We start from the raw sequence: 20,127 nt of genomic DNA on the forward strand, positions 1-20,127 counted from the left end.
TTGAAAAAGACAAAGACTAACAAACAAAACTTTTGAAAAGTAAGGTTCTGGAGAAGCTATTTCCACCATCTAACTCCAGTTGGATTCCCAAACGGTTAACTTTTGATTATAGAGTCACATACCTCCAAGCGACAACTATATAAAGGACACAAGGAGATGGAAGAAGTGACACATTGCACTGGTTTATTTAATAGTCACATTGTAAATAAATATGCTCCATTGCTAAAAATAATAGTTATGGGGCTGGAAGATTTTTTTTTTTTAAGATCTTATTTATTTATTTGACAGAGAGAGACACAGCGAGAGAGGGAACCCAAGCAGGGGGAGCGGCAGGCAGAGGGAGAAGCAGGCTTCCCACTGAGCAGGGAAACTGATGCGGGGCTCAATCCCGGGACCTTGGGACCATGACCTGAGCTGAAGGCAGACGCTTAATGACTGAGCCACCCAGGCATCCCTGGAAGATTTTTATTATAAGGATAAGTAAACACGGAGATGAAAGTATAGCAAATAATTATTTTGTTATAATACAGAAGACTTCTATTTATTTACCCAAAAAAAAACCCAAAAACAAAACAACAACAACAACAAAAAAACCCTCAACCACAACTTGTCTGATAGGTTCTAGGACTTCATGTGATATCACAAAGAGAAAAAAATAAAATGAGGGGAGGGGAGCGGCACCAAAAAAACAGATCTAAGTATTTGATATTTTGTTCTTTCCAGTGTCCTCTAAACTTGTCACTTTTCTTCTCTCTCCATTTTAGATTCATTGCATATCCTTTTCAGATTCTTTTTATGTTAACCCTCTTGTCCCTCCTCCCTCATCTCCCTAGTTCCTTCTCCCTCATCTCGTTTTATAGCTCTTGAAAATCTCCCTTTCTTTTTACTCTTGCCCTTGTGGTACCTACTAAAACCTTAGAAAAGAGATGTATGTTCTGAAACTTCTGTGGGCTTCTAAGTGACGCTGAGCATGCTCAGTAGCTGGGGCAGGTTTTGTCGCCAGCAGCTGCCCTGATTCGACCTCTCCAAAAATAGACATTTAACTCTTTGAACTCCTGTTTAAAGATGTAATTCGTTTCGCTCTCTCCTCATTTTCAAGGTTCAAAGGGAGGCAGCGAGGATTCCGAGGTCCCACCGCTCTCCCAGCCAATGAGGAGCCTGAGAGGGAGGAGCCTGGGGCGGCTTGGTGCAGCGTGAGCTTCTGAGGGATTCATCCCGGTAGATGCCGAGCAGCCTGAGCTCTGCTGCATCTGTCACAGCAGAACAAAATAAAAACAAAAACAAAAAACAAAAACCAGAAGAGGAGAAATGCTGCAGACTATGGAACGCTGTAGGACTTTCTGAAACATTTGCTGGGGATTCCCGTGGAGCATGATCTTTTAAAACCAATTCTTTTTGAAGCCTGTTTGGGTAACTGGGAAAATGACAAATATGCTAAATGCAGCAGCTGATCGGGTGAAATGGACCAGATCGAGTGCTGCTAAAAGGGCTGCCTGCCTGGTGGCTGCCGCATATGCTCTGAAAACGCTCTATCCCATCATTGGCAAGCGTTTAAAGCAATCTCGCCACAGGAAGAAAAAAGAAGCAGTTTATCCGGCCGCAGAGAACAGAGAAATACTGCATTGCACCGAGAACACTTGTAAAAAACCTTGTCCTGGAGTGAATGCAGATTTTTTCAAACAGCTACTAGAACTTCGGAAAATTCTCTTTCCAAAACTTGTGACCACTGAAACAGGCTGGCTCTGCCTCCACTCGGTGGCTCTAATCTCAAGAACCTTTCTGTCTATCTATGTGGCTGGTCTGGATGGAAAAATCGTGAAAAGCATTGTGGAAAAGAAGCCTCGGACTTTCATCATCAAATTAACTAAGTGGCTTATGATTGCCATCCCTGCCACCTTTGTTAACAGTGCAATCAGGTACCTGGAGTGCAAATTGGCGTTGGCCTTCAGAACTCGCCTGGTGGACCATGCCTATGAAACCTATTTTACAAATCAGACTTATTATAAGGTGATCAATATGGATGGGAGGCTGGCAAACCCTGACCAGTCTCTTACTGAGGATATTATGATGTTCTCCCAGTCTGTGGCTCACTTATATTCCAATCTGACCAAACCTATTTTAGATGTAATCCTGACCTCCTATACGCTGATCCAGACTGCTACCTCCCGAGGAGCGAGCCCAATTGGGCCCACCTTATTAGCAGGACTTGTGGTATATGCCACCGCTAAAGTTTTGAAAGCCTGCTCTCCCAAATTTGGTAAATTGGTGGCTGAAGAAGCTCACAGAAAAGGCTATTTGCGGTATGTGCACTCCAGAATTATAGCCAATGTTGAAGAAATTGCCTTTTACAGAGGACATAAGGTAAGATAGAAATTAAGGTGATGAGTGAAATGTGAGAGTCTTCCAGCTGCCCCTGCAGTGCTAGATACCGTCTGTTGTCCTGTTGACGGACCCACTTCTTTAGCGTTTTAGATTTCTGTGACATCTAAACCTCTATTGAAATATATGCTTCCTTACCTTTCTAGTTACAAGCTGTTAAAGAACTGTGGAGTGCAAACTTTTCTGAAGTTTCATGGGGATAAGGTTTTCAGCAATCTGAAAAACAGTCTACTTAGCCTCAGTAACTATCCAAATATGCTCAGAATTCTCTCCAAAGCATTTTCCTAAAACTTAAATTCTAACTGGTTGGTCCTAGAGCATTAGAAAAAAATTTTTGTTTGGAAACTCAGTAAACACATTTCCACTGAGATGGAAAATTTAGGATGGTATTCTTGTTGTTGTTCCTTTGTTTTTCAAGAAGGGAAAAAACCCATGCTTTTACGTGAAAGACAAATTTGACAATTTTGCGTGTCTGGTCAATGGAATGACCTCAGTCCTCAGAATTGCAGGAGAATGTGTCTCACAAATAGCATTTGCATTACTCTTAGTTAATGTTCAGCAGCATATTTTGAGACAGATAAAATGAGGCAGTGAAATGAAATTTTGCCTAGCTTTGAGGGAAAAGCTAAGATTAGAGAAGAAATGAGGATGAGAAAAGGAGTTCCACAATGTTATTTTTAAATATTAAAGATTTTCAACATCAAGTAGGTCCCTAAAATAGTTAGCCTAATTACATAAGCTTGCAGTGCATTAAAGTAACTTCAGAATATTAACTATGATGGAAATTTTTAAGGTGATGCATCTGAAATCTTAATACAAGTGAATTTGCCAATGAAATATTAAGGAACTCTAAAGCTGAAAATGGTATTTTAATTACCAAATAGAATTATTTAATTTTGGAAGCATCATCAATTATCAAAAAAATGTTAAAGTAGTAGCAACCTGAAGAAGAAAATTTAAAGCAAATTTAGGACTTCTACTCCCTCTTGAAAATTGGTCTCATGTGTTATATTAATCATACTGATTGGTCATTCCTCTTGGATCATTGAACTCAGTGATGTAAATTACAGCATGCCGTGGGCTTCTTGCATTTAAGACAAAATCCAGCAAATTGAGTTAGTTCAAAAGTGGAGTCTGATTACACACGTGTCTTGTCTTTATTTTTAGATATTTTGGTTTGATCAAAAAAGATAAGGTTCTAACATTGTTTATTCCTGTCCTATAGGATATTATTTATTTTTAACATCTTATACATATAATTTTGAAATTGTAGTTATAAATCACTTATATGTATTTTATACTTAACATTATATTGACTGAGTATTATGTTTTTTAAAAATAATACAGGTGTGACCAAAACTAGATAATAATAGTTACTCCTGGTATTGATCTATATTTATTGGTTCTTGGAATCATAGATAATGCTATACTAAGTAAAACAAAATAATATGTACTTGTCTCTTAAGAAAGTCCTCAAACGTACAATATTTGATTTTATAGCTCATGCTAGGTTAATTCTTATCTCTTTTTCCCTCCATAGGTAGAAATGAAGCAACTCCAGAAAAGTTACAAAGCTTTAGCAGATCAGATGAACCTCATTTTATCCAAACGCTTGTGGTACATCATGATAGAGCAATTCTTGATGAAGTATGTTTGGAGCAGCAGTGGACTAATTATGGTGGCTGTGCCTATTATCACTGCAACTGGCTTTGCAGATGGTGGTAATGAAATTTATGCTCAGTCTCAAGTATACGTTTAAGATTAGTTCTCTTGAAGGTGTCACTGCTGGTTTTGTGTGAGTGAAACTGTGTCTGCAGTCATTATTCTATGGTCATTATTGGTCAGAAACAATGGCAGACCTTGCAACATCCAATAATAAGATCAGCAATATAAAAAAAAAAAAGACACGTGGCTCAAAATACCTTTCTAGTTCTGAGATATTTCAGAGATCTCTGATGCAGTGTTGCTAGGAGTTGACCTTGAGCAATTTTAATTATTCTGTCTAACACACAATGATTCTCTAGTTTGCACTAAAATCCAAAACAAATTAATACCTTCAAAGAGAGTATTATACAAGTTCTCCCCATGTGTTGTAAACTTCAGTTCTGCACATCCTATGCTTTTAGTCTATAAATATTCTATAACTGGATTGGCCCTGATTTGTGATTTGAAGAACTGGTTGACTACATGAAGGAACCAGGAATGTTATTTCAGGGAATGCTTCCTGCCATGGAACAAGGTCTCCTCTACTTATAGGTAATACAGATAACATCCTATATAGCATGATTTAGTAGCATTGTGGAGGTAGGGGTTAGCAAGTTGCAGGCATCTAATTCTATTCTATCACTGTCTCAGTGGCTTTTACCAACATTTTAATCCTTTGGAATAACTAAAAAAGATAAGGGCAAGAAGGATAACATTACAGTGTTGTATAAAACCTAAGATGGGAGTTTGGGTTGTAATTGGCAAGGGCAGGGAGGAATTAATTAAAGAAGCATCATTTTCTCCTCTTCCTCCAAAATAAAATATTCTCCCTCCTCTTAAAAACTACTTGACCAAAATTGGCCTTGGTGTTGAAGGCGCTAGAGAAAAGCATGGGCTTTGTAATTAGACAGAGCTTTGCTCAACTCTTGGCTTTCCCTCTTCCTGCCTGTATCCTCTTAGTCAGAGTAATTAAACTTTCTAAAAGTCAGTTTCCTCATCTATAAAATGAAAATCAGAAAGGCTACTTCAGAGAGTCATTGTGAGGATTTAGTAAAAGAATGTTTATAAAGTATAGAGCATATTCTTGATGTTCTTGATATATGGTGACAATTATTATCTAGAAAACAAAAGGCAACACTAATAATACTGTAACAGAATTCACACTATATTAGTTATTTTGGGTATAGAATTGAGAATCAGTAGTTATTTGTTTGAAGTCATCTAATAAAAACAAGTACAAAATTACCTTTTATTTAATATATTCAAACAGTGCTTCAATGCTTTAACCAATTCTTACAAAAATATTTGTCAAATTTGAGTCATTCTTAACCTAAAATTGTTCACTTTAGTAAATTAAGATTTGTCAATCCTTTGTGAAGAGTACTATACGTATACCAAATACATTCTACAACTTAACTGTCTAATCGTCAGTGTATTTAGACTGCTAGGAAAACTAAATTGTATGTTTTCATATTTTATTTTTTTAAAAATTTTAATAAGTTTATATTGAAAAGGGCACAGTTAGTAATAATACTTTTAGACTTAATCCTCCCATAATGAAATAATTACTTTTTCAAGAGTATTAGAGAAAAGACACTTAAAAACCTATGGTCTTAAGATTAGTTTTACTAAGAAACTTGACAAAATTATCAGATATTCATAGTGAGTCTCTTTAAATTTATGGATAAAAGTTTCATATATGATGTATATTAGAGATAACCCCAATGAAAAGATTATGGTGTCGTTATGTTAGTCCTTGGAAGCACTGGTCTTATTAGAAAACCCTGAAGTAGTGAACATAGAACAGAGAAAATGCAGCTATTAATGGTGACAAATTAACCCCACAGAGAACAGTTAGAAGTAAACAGTGTATACAAAGAATCTAACGATCGTCTGTAGGTTATATAATAAGATGTTTAAAAATAATTCTTACAAATCCTGAAAATATCTTATTAAACTGAAGAAATAACATTAAAATTTTAAATAGAAATTATGATAATGATTTTATTTATGCAAATAAACAAGGTAATTCTTAAAGCTTCCTTTCAGAAGAAAATTTTATATAAAGAGAAGCAATATGACAATTACATAGACAAAAAGTGAATTCATATGTCAATATTATGAGAGTACACTTCAATATCTTCTGTAATTTCTAAAGTTACTACATGTATGCTTATAATGTTTATATGCATATTTTTACTAAATATATTTTACCTATAATAATTTAACACATGAAAATATTAAGTTACCATTCTACTCAGATAAAATTACTTATTTATTTTTTTAGATAATGATATGTCTTTGAGGTTTTAGGTCTTGGAATTATATACCCTATATTCTAATCTTGTCTTCAATCTTAATTTACACATATGCCCTGCATTGTCCTTTATGTTAGAGATGAATCAAGTACATGATACTGTGTATTTTAAGACAAAAATACATGGAAAAAATTGGTGAATAAAAGAGGTATGGCAAAGAGAAAAGGAGAAAAAGTAGGATAGAGAAAAGAACGAAATGAATAGAGAAAGAAGCAGACCACTATTCAGATTTTGAGTCTGCTATTTAATACTTATCCATCCTTGAGAAAGTTACATAAGCTTTTTATGTCCCAGTTTTCCCATCTTAACTATAGGGATAAGAACATATATGTCACAGAATTCTTATGAAATTATATATAAAGCATTTAATGAGCTTTGAAACAGTCCTTGGCAAATAGTAAAAACTTAGGTGGCAGCAATTGTTAATATTTACTATATTCCTACCATGTTAGCACTGGAGTCAGATTTTCTGGGTTCAAATGCTGGCTCTTTTACTCACTATGTAAGGCTGCAACTATGAGCAAATCATTTAACCTTTTTGTGCTTCAATTTTCTCATTTCCAAAGTGGGGGAAATTATAGCAGGGTAGTTATAAGGATTAAAGAAGATGACATATGTAAAACTTAGAATACTGCCTGCCTTATAAGAAATGTTCAATAGATGTTTGCTGGTATGGTTACTGTAGTTAAAGGAGCAAGGCATTTGGAAATGATTAGCAAATCAGAGATAAAAATACCAATAGGAGGAAGAGCATGCATAATTTTTCTTTTCTTTTTTTTGGAGGAGAAAAGAAAAATAGGTCTATAATAGTTTTGTTATACTATTTACCTACAACTTCAAGTGAAATCTTATGGTAAGGACGAGATTATGTCTATATTTAAGTTCACATTATGAAATTTCATGTGGAATCATGCCATTTTCACATCAGAAGAGGAGCTTCCAAGTCATCTAGTCTGGAGCCCCAGAATTGCCCACGGTCACACAGATGGTTAGTGGAAGCGCTAAGGATAGAAGACACTATATAATTCCTAGTGCACTGCCTTTTTCCCCTTCACCATGCTGCCTCCATATTAGCTATATTGGAACTTGCTCTAGAAGGGATTTAACTTAGTTTGACACTAAGTGATCCTGTGACCAAATGATTGAAAAAGAGGCACTGAAATAGTTAATTATGTATATTTTCTGTTTTTTTTTTTTTTAGAGGATATTACCCCCTTTATTTTATATTAAGAGAGAGATTGAAATTATATGAAGAAAATAGTTACCTGGGAGCTATCATCTCAATTTTTTTTTTAAGTTCCAGTCTAGTTAACATAGTCTTATATTAGCTTCAGGTGTACAGTATTGTGATTCAACACTTCCATACATCACCTGGTGCTCATCAAGGCAAGTGCACTCCTTAATCCTCATTGCCTACCTCACACATCCCCTCCATCCACCTCCCCTCTGATAACCATTACAGTTAAGAGTTTGTTTCTTGGTTTCTCTCTCTCTCTCTTTCTCTTTTTTCCTTTGCTCATTTGTTTTGTTTCTTAAGTGCCACGTGAGTGAAATCATATACTGACTCGCTTAGCATTGTAATCTCTACCTCTATCCATGTTGTTGCAAATGGCAAGACTTCATTCTTTTTTATGGCTGGATATATTCCATTGTGTATGTATACCACATCTTTTTTATCCATTCATCAATTAATTGATGGACACTTGAGCCGCTTCCATACTTTGGCTATAGTAAGTAATGCTGCTATAAACATAAGGGTGCATGTGTCCCTTTGAATTAGTGTTTTTGTACTCTTTAGGTAAATACCCAGTAGTGAGATTACTAGATCATATGGTAGTTCTATTTTTAATTTTTTGAGGAACCTCCACACTGTTTTCCATAGTAGCTGCACCAGTTTGCATTCCCATCAACAGTGCAAGAGGGTTTCTTTTTCTCCACGTCCTTGCCAACACTTGTTGTTTCTTTTGGGTTTTAGCCATTCTGTGAGGTATGAGGTGATACCTCACTGTAATTTTGATTTGCATTTCCCTGATAATGAGTGATCTTGAGCATCTTTTCTGTGTCTGTCGGCCATCTAGTATCACCTCAATTTTTTAATGTTATAGGCCACTTTTCTTCTCTTCGTATCAAAAACAGTTATGGGCAAGGCCAAAGAAAGCTGCTTATAAGTCCCTCCTGCCAGACCTTATCACAGACACGTAACAGGGAAGAAAGCATCTAAGCCACGAGCCCTGCCAGTGGTATCTGTCTGTTGGTGGTCTGTTAGTATAAGGTGGCACATCAAAAGCAGCAACTGAGAGATACTGCTCTTAAGAATGGAACTAAACTCACCTAGTTACATGGGTGATGTTTTTTATTCCTAAAATGTACCTCCAACAAGACTATATCCATAACTCCTGTTGTATTAGTGTCTCATATTCTAACGTCAAATTATTGGAATATAATTTTATATTATGGATCAATTTGGATATGCTTCCTCTCCTGTTGACCAATTATTGTAACAGTAATTAGCAAAACATATGAAGGACATACTTTTTAGCTGTAATTAGCTATCCCTATTACATAGCTATACTAGGTAGCTATAATTTTTAAAGTATAACATCCAGGCCATAAAGGACCCAGTCATTAGTGCACCACTCAATGAACTGCCACAAAGTTAACACATACATATAATCACCACTCACAAAAAATAGAAACATACCTTCATCCCAGAACCCCATGACCTTCCAGTTTTATCCCCATCCTCAGCCCACTATCCCATCCCCACTTATTCCTGCTCCCAACATGCTGCAGTAAAGGTAATTATTTTACTAACCATTCAATAGTGTTTGCTGGGTTTGAAACTCGTATAAATACATCATACAGTATGTATGAGAGTTCTAGTTGCCCCACAAACATTTGTCAATATTTGATGTCAGTCTTTTTCATTTTAGCGTTCTCATGAGTGCATAGTGGTACATTATTGTGGTTTTAATTTGCATTTCTCTGATGACTGATGAAATTAAGTACTTTTTACTTGTTTATTCACCATTTGGATAGCTTTTCTTATGAAGTACCAATGAGTTTTTTGTTCACTTTTAAATTGACCTATCTGTTTTTTTCTTATTGATTTAAAAGCTCTTATGTACTCTGTAATGTGACTTTCGTCAGACATACACACACACAATCTCAAATACCAGTTTTCCCACTCTATTCTTACTTTTTCAGTCTCTTAACAGTGTATGAGAGGAGTTCATAATTTTAACATGGTTCAGTTTATCAGTCATTTTTTGTGTGTGTGGTTAGTGGTTTTATGTCCTGTTTAAGAAATACTTGCCTAGGGGCGCCTGGGTGGCTCAGATGGTTAAGCGACTGCCTTCGGCTCAGGTCATGATCCTGGAGTCCCGGGATCGAGTCCCGCGTCGGGCTCCCTGCTCTGCAGGGAGTCTGCTTCTCCCTCTGACCCTCCTCCCTCTCATGCTCTCTGTCTCTCATTCTCTCTGTCTCAAATAAATAAATAAAATCTTTAAAAAAAAAATGTAAACTTTAAAAAAAAAAAAAAAGAAAAAGAAATACTTGCCTAATCCAAGACAATGAAGATACCCTCCTATTTTATCCTCTAGAAATGTACTGGTTTTTCATTTCACATGGGGATCTTCAATCCAATTAGATTGGATATTTCTTTATGGTATGAGGTAGGAGAAGACCATCAGTTCTTGCTGAGATTTGTGTAGGTGATAGTTTTCAATTAGCAATAATCGCTCCTCGGATACTGCCATTGCACAAAGCTTGAGACTTGTCAAGGTGATAAGGGTAAAATGCAAATGAAAAGAAATAAACTCAGGTTATAAGTCCAAAGAAAAAGCACAGAGGAATAACCTACTTTTTTTCATTTTAAAAAAATTAATAGACTTAGATTTCTTAGAGCAGTTTTAGGTTTACAGAAAAAATGATCAGAAAGTACAAAGAGTTCCAAATATCTCCTCTCCCCCCGCCCCCGTTTCTCCCATTATTTACATCTTGTATTTGTGTGGTATATTTGTTACAACTGATGAATCAATATGCATGCATTATTAACTGAAGTGCATAGTTTACATTAGGGTTTATTTCTTTGCATTGTACACTTGCATGGGTTTTGACAAGTATATAAAGACCTAACCTTAGTTTCTAAATGCTTTCTCACCTTTTCCGTGAATAACAGCAGATGTCACCATTTTCAATATAATTACTTTTTATTAGCGGGGTTGAAAAGTAGCAGTAAAATGAGCAGATACAATGTTAAGTATTACATCCTCAAATGAGAAACATTTGACGCAATATTTCAAATATTTGGTGAGAAAAATAAAATGTGTTGACCTATGACACAAAACAAATGAGTGCCTGAGGTCATGCATTTATATTCTGAAACTAAGGAATCCGGCTTTTTCATAGAGGTTATGCAGTCGGCCGTTGTGTGCATGACAAAATACTATGGGCACTGTTCTCATAGTGCCTGCCAAAAAACAACCAGTAGAATAAAAATCAGATGAAATCTGTTCACAGCTATTTGTAATTTTGTTGCTAAAAGCATGAAGAAAACCCAGTAGGCATTAATCTGCCAAAGCAACATGGAAAGTACCATGCCATATTAAATACGAGTCCATCTGTGCTCATGTTTTTCCTTCTTAACAGAGGCTGTTGATGCGAGCTGCTACCCAAACCCCTTTTAACCCAAATTCATAAAATTCCATAATTATTTTAGATCATCAGCCAGATTCTCTATGAGCCAAAACTATTCTGAGAACTTTAACTGATACAGCAATTCATTATTTGGGTAGCTTGCTGAGAATCCTTTGGTAATTTTTTTGTGGCTATCTAAATTTTATCACACATTTAAATGTATTTTAAGAATATCTACATTCTGTTCCCAGTCTATTTATCCAGTCACATCTTTCAGTCCTCACTTCTACCAGCACTCGAAGCCTTTTTTTCCCCCCCATTATGAGGGAAACTAGCTAACTTCAAGGGAACTAAGGGTAATTCTCAGGGCCGTGACTGACAACAGGGCTAGGAGGGACCATATCAGACTATCATAAAAGGTCCCCATGAACACGTGGTAATTCCGATACTCAAGTGAAATCTGTGCCCGACTTCGCCCATACTGTAACACGACAGGCTGTTGATCATTCAATTGGCATTGCTTGAAATGTCCTTTCTCTGTGCCATTGCTTCTGCCGTACTTGTGGTCTATTAAAATTGTACATAGTCTTCAAGGCATCCCTCACAGTATGCTCCTCCCTGAAGCATTTCCTGTCTCTTGCAGCAAGAAATGATTTTTGCTTTCGGCAAATACTTCACATTAACTCTCATCATAGGCTGCTCTGCAGTTATTTAGGAACTTGTCTTCTCTCTGCTACCAAACTGTGAGGCCCCCAAGGAAAGAGTCTGAAAATTACATTTATCCTTGTATGTCTTATAACACCTGCGTAACTTCTTGCACATCTAATTGTTCAGTAAATACCTACTGAGTGAATTTTACCTTTTATTATGTATGGATCCCTTTCAAACTCAGCTGAGCTGTCTATGAGCAAGTAAAGGTAAAAGTATCTGGTATTCCTAGGAGGGCACAAGTTAAATATCTGCATTGTTATAGAAAAAACAAAACAAACAAAACAAAACCTTTACACTGAGATAAACCAGAGAGAAATATACATCAAAATGGGCCTATGGCTATCTATATCATTCTAATACTTTCATTTATTTACAGTATATAATTTAGAACTTTGGAGATAATTTATAGAAGAACCAAATAGAGAATCATATTGATGGGAAGTTTAAAATAATGACTGGGGAGAATAATTTAGAAGACTAAGACTAAATTGAGTACATACACAATAATAATAACTAGCTAACATCTGGAGCACTTATAGGCCATGGATTATGCTAATACTTCATTTGTGTTTCACCTTTAAGCCCCACAACAATCCTTTGAGATAGAATTGTTTCAGATAGTAGTATTAATTCCCTCACTTACACATGAGAAAATAGGCATGGAGAAGATAATTGGCTTGTTCTACTTATCTTACCATTTGTCAATAGTGGTAGAGCCTGGATTCAAACCTAGTCTAACTCCTACTCTTGACCATAATTCTGCATTAACAGTAATTTAGGATGTTTACCCACCTATCCATTTACTCATCCATGCATTCATCCAGTATATATTGAGGAGTACTATGTGCTAGACACTCTGCTTTGTACAGGGAATAAAGAATACAAAACATAGTCTTGACCTTTAAGGAATTTATAGTCCATTGGAAAAACCAGGCAAGGTTTTCCAGGGAAACCTACATTAAAGAGTTAACTTTCTTGAAGAAAGAACTAGGCAAAAAAGGAAGGGAAGTATTTTAATGTCAGAAGAAATGGTATATGCAAATACCAAAGGATAAACAGAGTATTGCATGTTTGAGGTGCCGTGGAATGTAGGTGCAGTTTAGGTGAAACAGATAAACTGAGTCTAGATTATGAAGGCCAGCTAATTTGCAGTTCTACTAAAGGAACCACACTAGAAATATTTGCTTATACTCCAGTTATTAGTATTTTCTTGACCAAATCAGTAGTATTTTATTGCCTAGCCGTAAGAGGGACAGAGAATTGAATTTGGAAAGGGTTAAAAGAATGCTAAATGAAAACAGTCTTAATTGTTAATTAAGTGTTTTAACTCTCCTCCCAGAAAAATAATAAAACAAAAGGAAGCTTTAAATAAAATCCGGTACAAATACTATATTTTCAGTACTTCATTACATTTCTAGGAAATTGCTGGTACTAATGAAATATTTACATGTGGTTTTTTTTAGCTGCAATTCCATTTGTAAAAAGACAATAGTTACCTGAAAAAAACTCAATAGTTTTATAATTTGCTTTCAGATCTAGAAGATGGCCAAAAGCAAGCTATGGTTAGTGAACGGACAGAAGCCTTTACCACCGCTCGAAATTTATTGGCCTCTGGAGCCGATGCTATTGAACGGATCATGTCTTCCTACAAAGAGGTACTGGCATTTCTTGTCAGTTTGATTAAAATAATACATATGAAAATCAAGAAAAATGTAAATCATCAGATGGACTTAGCATTTTGGAAACATATCTTTTCTCTACTAAAAATTCCTAAGAGTATAATCAAGATAAAGGGCAGCAACTCCCAAGTGTATTGTGCTAATACTCTAGTTTTTACACTCTTAATTGTTCTTAATTGTAACTCCTCTTTTTCTGTCTGTAGTGTGACATATTTGTTTTTAAACTAAAAAAAAAAAAAAAAAGAAAGAAAGAAAGAAAAGAAAAGTCTGTTAGGTATGGATTCTGGAACCAGAGCACTTAAATTTAAAATCTTGCTCCAGGGTTTACAAATTATGTGAATTTGCTCAAATTCCTTAACCTGTCTGTGTTTGTTTCCTTATCTGTGAAGTGGAGATAATGATAGCATTACTTGGTAGGGTTGTTGTGAGTTCATATATGTAGAATATTTAAAACAACACATATTTAGGAACTCAGTAACTGTTAGCCAATGATACTTATATACCTTGCAAACTTTTATTACTCATCCTTCATGACAAGTCAAGCTTCACAGACCACATATAAAACCCTCTTGTGATTCTACTCTCTTCTCACCTTCCCTGCAAAGTCTGGGTCTTCCTTCTCTGGGTTCTGGTGAAATACCACATTATAATGGCCCATCTCCTCGCCAGACTCTGAGTGGAAAGCAACAACAGTTTACTCATCTTTGCATTCCTAATATTCATTTTAAAGCTTGGAAAATTGCATGTGGTCAAGAAATATTTGCTGAAAGAATGGTAGTAAGACTTGGCAGATATCAGAGGGTTAAAATTAGAAATTATTTATTTCAGATATTATAGGATATTCCCATGGTCAGTCATTTTCACTATTAATTTCTCTTGTGGCTTTTGTATCAATATGAATCACCAGAGCATCATTATAAATTCATCTGCCAATTAAATCATCCTTGAATAGACCATGTAAAAGAGTAACAAAATTTGTGATTTGCTCACAAAGCTTCCAGTGTCATTCAACAATTGATTTATTGAATTGGGTTTCTTTAAAAAAGTAAAACCAATTGTTTAGGGTCACATAGCAAAACAACTTAGTTTTTTAAAATTTTTTCGGGGTCACCTGGATGGCTTAGTTAGTTAAGCAGCTGATTCTTGGTTTCAGCTCAGGTCATGATCTCAGGGTCCTGAGATTGAGCCCCCGTGTCGGGCTCCATGCTCAACCTGGGAGTTAGCTTGTGGATTCTCTCTCTCCCTCTGCCCCTGCTCGTGCTCTTTTGCTCTCTCTAAAATAAATAAATAAATCTTTAAAAAAAACTTCAAATAGTAATTTTGATAATCTGTAGATACAGTTTTGGGGATAGGTTTTTTGATGTAATAAATCCCTTATTAAAATTAAATGACATCAAAATTTTATCCATCTCATATTAAAATACTTTGCTATCTAAGTCACAGAAAGAATATGGACTAGTTTTTCTACATTGTATCCAATACAAGAAATAATTTCATTTTGCTTTATTTTCCCTGAATGTGCTTGGGATCATAGAATGCTCACTTCTAAAGAATCTTACTACCACTGTGACAGCAAATGAAAGCACCAAACCTTCTCTCTGCTAGTTCTACAGGGAACAAGATTCCTTTTCAGTGTTAAGAGTCCTAGGGCAAACTCCCTGCCATGTATCCCAAAGTAATTTGCCCACAGTCACATTCTCAGTTTTTTTCAGACACTCTGCCCACTCCATCATGCATCCTAGTGTGTTAACTCATTGCCTCCTGCCTTTCTTTAACTGACCCATGCATTTAGTTTTGGATATTTTTCTCAATGCAAATATATTTACCCAGGTTTCTTTTGAATCTGTATTTTGTTAATTCTTAGCTGTTTTCCTCCACTGGGGAACTCAAGAGATTCTTCAAGATAACATTTTAGAAATTAACCCTTAGGGGTGCCTGGGTGGCTCAGTCGTTAAGCGTCTGCCTTCGGCTCAGGTCATGATCCCAGGGTCCTGGGATCGAGCCCCACATCAGGCTCCCTGCTCAGCAGGAAGCCTGCTTCTCCCTCTCCCACTCCCCCTGCTTGTGTTCCCTCTCTCGCTGTCTCTCTCTCTCTGTCAAATAAATAAATAAAAATCTTAAAAAAAAAAAAAAAAGAAATTACCCCTTAAATAGTTACAACATTAATATACTGAAATACAATGCTAATGACAGACCTCTCACACGGTGGAGACATGTGGTGGAAGGCTTTTGATGAAAACACCTACTCATTTATGGCTTAGGTTTTACACATGCATAAATCTTACACAAATCTCAGCATTGTTGTATTATTCCACAGTTTATTAGTGACATGCCTTGCTTATTGGTGCCAATTTCCTAGTAAATATTCCTAAAAGGGAATGGTTTTTGTGCTTTCCTTTTCACTGAGAAAGATGGTCTTGACAGGAGATGAATCACCTTTCACATTACCCTGATAACAAGGTGTTCTTTTAAAAGAAAAACAGCAGGAGATTCCACCTAAATTAATAACTGGCAGAATAAGAGCAAGACCCTATTCTATTGAGCCTTATGGACAAAAAGCAGAGCTTGATCTCATTTTATAATCTCCCCTAGAATAAAAGTCATATTTAATGTTTTTCTTTGGGCATGTACATCATGTTTGTCTTGAAAAGAAGCTGAATCGTGGGATTTGGACTGAAAAGGATTTGTAGCTTTTCACTGAGCTCACTCCCAATATTGATATCTTCTGACAGGTATTTTCTTTGGTAAAGCTTAGGAATGTTGACAATCAATTTGACTCAGAAACATTCATTTCATAACAAGAAAAAATGTTTTTCTTATATTCAAAATCTTCTATTTTAAATCGCAGAAAGATATTGAAACAAAAGATCATTATGACCTTAAGTTTTTCACAAAATTTCTAATTTTCTGGAAATGAAATTTGTCATGTAAATGGAGCCAAATCAGAAATTTGACTGAAGGATCTTTAGGCCTCACTAACATTCAGAAATCTTTACATTTATTTTGAACCCTGGCTTGAACGAATAATGTTTTACAGGTTTTGTAATTCCTGATGTTGACACCTTGCTATGTTGCTCTCTGGGTAAGCCTTTTACTGTTACTTGTGATAGCTATCAGGTGTATTTTTTTTCATGCATAGTAAAATAAGATCTTTAACATTAAATCAGGACGCTAATAGTATTGCATATCTTTTTCAAAAAGTCCATCTTGGTTATATTAACTCTATTTTACCCCTCCGTGTTGGTTTTAGATCACAGAATTAGCGGGCTATACTGCTCGAGTGTACAATATGTTTTGGGTCTTTGATGAAGTGAAAAGAGGCATTTATAAGAGAGCTACTCTCATGCAAGAGTCTGAAAGCCACAGCAAGAATGGAGCTGACGTAGAATTACCCCTCAGTGACGCACTGGAGATCAAAGGTATTGAATCAAATGTTTTATATTTTCCTAAATTTAAACGTTTACTTAAAAAAAAAAGATTTTATTTATTTATTTGAAAGAGAGAGAGAGAAAGAGCATGAGCAGGGGAAAAGGGAGAAGCAGGCTCTGGAGCAGGGAGCCCGATGCTGGGCTCGATCCCAAGACCCTGGGATCATGACCTGAGCCGAAGTCAGACGCTTAACTACTGAGCCACCCAGGAGCCCCTTTAAATGTTTACTTTAGCAACAGAACCAAACATTTCTAGAAGATAGCGTTTAACAGTTACAAAGAACTAATACTTGCTTATTTAAACAGTTCTTCCTAAAATTAGTGTCGCAATTTGAGGAGTGGTGACTAACATTACCATAAAAAAATTATGCTACTTGTATTTAGGACAAATTTCTAGAATTATTTTTGGAAACTGCCCATATGTTTTGGAAACTGCCCAAATTGTTTGCTTTTAAAATTCAAACACAGAATTAGAGCTAACATCTTATTGTTCTTCATCCTTCTATGAAGTTTTTTAAATTTTATTTTGTTATGTTAATCACCATACATTACATCATTAGTTTTTGATGTGGTGTTCCATGATTCATTGTTTGCGTATAACACCCAGTGCTCCATGCAGAACGTGCCCTCTTTAATACCCGTCACCAGGCTAACCCATCCCCCCCACCCCCTCCCCTCTAGAACCCTCAGTTTGTTTCTCAGAATCCATAGTCTCTCATGGTTCGTCTCCCCCTCTGATTCCCCCCCCTTCATTTTTCCCTTCCTACTATCTTCTTCTTCTTCTTCTTTTTTTAACATATAATGTATTATTTGTTTCAGAGGTACAGGTCTGTGATTCTATGAAGTTTTTAAACTTAAGTTTGGTTATCACATTTTTAAAAATTGTACTCTTCCTTGTCTTAATTCCCTTTTTGCAGTGCTGCATTTTTTTTTTCCTGTGGGAAAGGTTAATTTAGTGAAATAAGTAATTGTAAAGAATATGGCTGGGTTCTATCAGATCGAGTTTATCCCATCATGCTCTCATTATGACATTGACATTAGATTATTGTAAAATCATGTTTCTGAGAAAGAAAGATTTTCCAAATATATGTGTCAGAATCCACATTTACATTAAAATTTGCTTTAGATGTAGATGCAACATGTAGTAGCTTTTATAACTTAAACTATTCCTTAACTTTTAGGAAGAGTTATTGATGTGGATCATGGAATTATTTGTGAGAATGTTCCCATAATAACACCAACGGGAGAAGTGGTGGCTTCCAGGCTAAACTTCAAAGTAAGATGATATTCAAGAATCTTCTGATTGTTGCCATCACACTAATACAAAACAACTCAGAATTCATGTACCTTATGTTAAATACTTGGAGGAGCATATGGAAAGGAGGGGAAATCAAGAAAGGTATGCACAGTGGCTCAATTACAGAAGCAGTTACTTCTTCAGAAAACAAAGAGAAAGAGAAATTTGATTTCTACTGCTTTTTTGCCAGGTTGAAAATCAAAATTTCTCAGTGCACTGAGGGCCTATACAAGGTAACTTTTGGGAACAATAGAAAAATTCATCAGAAATTAATATCTGGAAATAAATTTTAATTTTTTCCTTATAGGGATTATTCAAAATATATAAGCCTATATTGTAATATATTTACTAAAATATGAGGAAAGAGGTCCTTAGCAAGTTTACCTCCATTATTGAATATTTTCTAAATTTAATTTATATTTCCAATAATCTCATTTTCCATTTGGAAAAAAATAGAAGATTCGTGGATTAGTTTTTAATTTTGTTGAGAATAAGAGGTATTTGTTATTTATTGTTCTATGTCTTGATTACAGAAACCAAGATGTAAAAATTTCTTTAACAAACCTGAGGCCCTAATTTAAAACACTATAAAATTTGAACATACATTTTGGAATTTAAGTACACAATAATTTGCAGATAAGCATAAATGATTTAATGAAGGCTTCTAAGTGTGGTTCAAACAAAGACATGATTGGACTTGGTAACAGAACTGCAAGCATGATAATACATGTACTAATGATTTTAGTATGGACCTCAGTCTAGGATTATTTTTAAAGATGGGTCTGCAAATGAGTAAGTGTGCTGGAAGGTGATATGTACTGAACATAGGGAAATTCTGTGTTAATAAATATAAGAGAAATTGTGTTCTAACTACAGTTTGATTAGGTTTTATTTTTCCATTTATAGACCTACAGAGTGATTTACTTACTTGGATCTGATCATGAGTACCGATTAGGTTTTAATGATGTACCATAATCTTAAGTAGATTTGAAATAAAACTACTTGAAGAGGCATACATGGAATGTTTAATTACTTATTAATAGTTTAGCAATTTATAATTTATGACTTTTTATATAGAATTTGTCAGGTTAGGTTTTGTAATATCAATTCTTATTGCTCCATTTATTAAATAGAATTAAGTCTTGAATTCTGGCACCTACTAACTACATTATTGTGGACACATCATGCTCTGCGAAAAAAATTCAGGGCTCAGTATATTTTTTTATAAAAAATGAATTTTAAAATACTTAATCTAATGAAAATGTCATGAATTTTGAACTTCTACAAAGATATATGTTAATATAGTACACTTTATGATAATTGGTATTTTTCTGACTCAGGGGGTTTTATTTAAAGTGTCAGTTCCCTAAAATATAATAAAAGTTCTGTTTCCTGTATGCATTGACAAATAAACAGGTTTCTAGAGGAAAAGGTTCTCATCCTTTTATAGACATTGTGGAATTAAAAAACTGGAGAAGAAAATTCAATGGATGTGGGAATTATTTTTGCTTCACACTTGCTGTTTACTAAACATAAGAACACTTATGCCAATAAAATAATTTGAATGTAGAAAAGGCTTCTATTATGACTCCAAATGTGTTAAAAATCTGAGAATTCCTGAGAATGATGCTATTAAAATATTTTGTGAATATGCCTTTTGCCATGGCACATACCTTTAAAAAAATCATTTGGGAAGTAAGTATTCATGCTTCTACAAAATTAAACTTCCTTAACCCTCTCTCTAGTGAAAGAGCACAGCAAATCACAAAATTAATTCTTTTTGGGCTCTTCCCGGGATTTTCTTTGAACTTTAGTCTATCAAAATAGCTTTTCAGTTTGGCTACAATTGGGGGGAAAAAATGTCTATAGTAAAATGTTTAGACTCAAGCTCACTCCTGTCTTAAGTCCTTGTGGTAGCTGCCTCCAGTGCCTGAAATGCTCCTCCTCCAGCTCTGACTGGTTTTCTCTTATTG

At 35.3% G+C, this 20,127-nt stretch overlaps 1 protein-coding gene across 1 annotated transcript in view; it reads left to right on the plus strand.

Moving 5' to 3' along the window:
* Positions 1-1,200: 1,200 nt before the first annotated feature.
* ABCD2 (ATP binding cassette subfamily D member 2) overlaps positions 1,201-20,127 on the plus strand; it is a 67,810-nt gene continuing 48,883 nt past the window's right edge. The window contains exons 1-5 of the mRNA XM_045873628.3: positions 1,201-2,361; positions 3,920-4,100; positions 13,284-13,405; positions 16,680-16,848; positions 18,039-18,133. Of these exons, the coding sequence (XP_045729584.1) occupies positions 1,423-2,361; positions 3,920-4,100; positions 13,284-13,405; positions 16,680-16,848; positions 18,039-18,133 (1,506 nt within the window). The 5' untranslated portion in view covers positions 1,201-1,422. The remainder of the gene's footprint in view (positions 2,362-3,919; positions 4,101-13,283; positions 13,406-16,679; positions 16,849-18,038; positions 18,134-20,127) is intronic.

This window comes from Mirounga angustirostris, unplaced genomic scaffold, assembly GCF_029215605.1.
Source record: "Mirounga angustirostris isolate CCGP_5_RB_7025 unplaced genomic scaffold, mMirAng1.0.hap1 SCAF_5, whole genome shotgun sequence".
In the NCBI taxonomy this organism is placed as follows: domain Eukaryota; kingdom Metazoa; phylum Chordata; class Mammalia; order Carnivora; family Phocidae; genus Mirounga; species Mirounga angustirostris.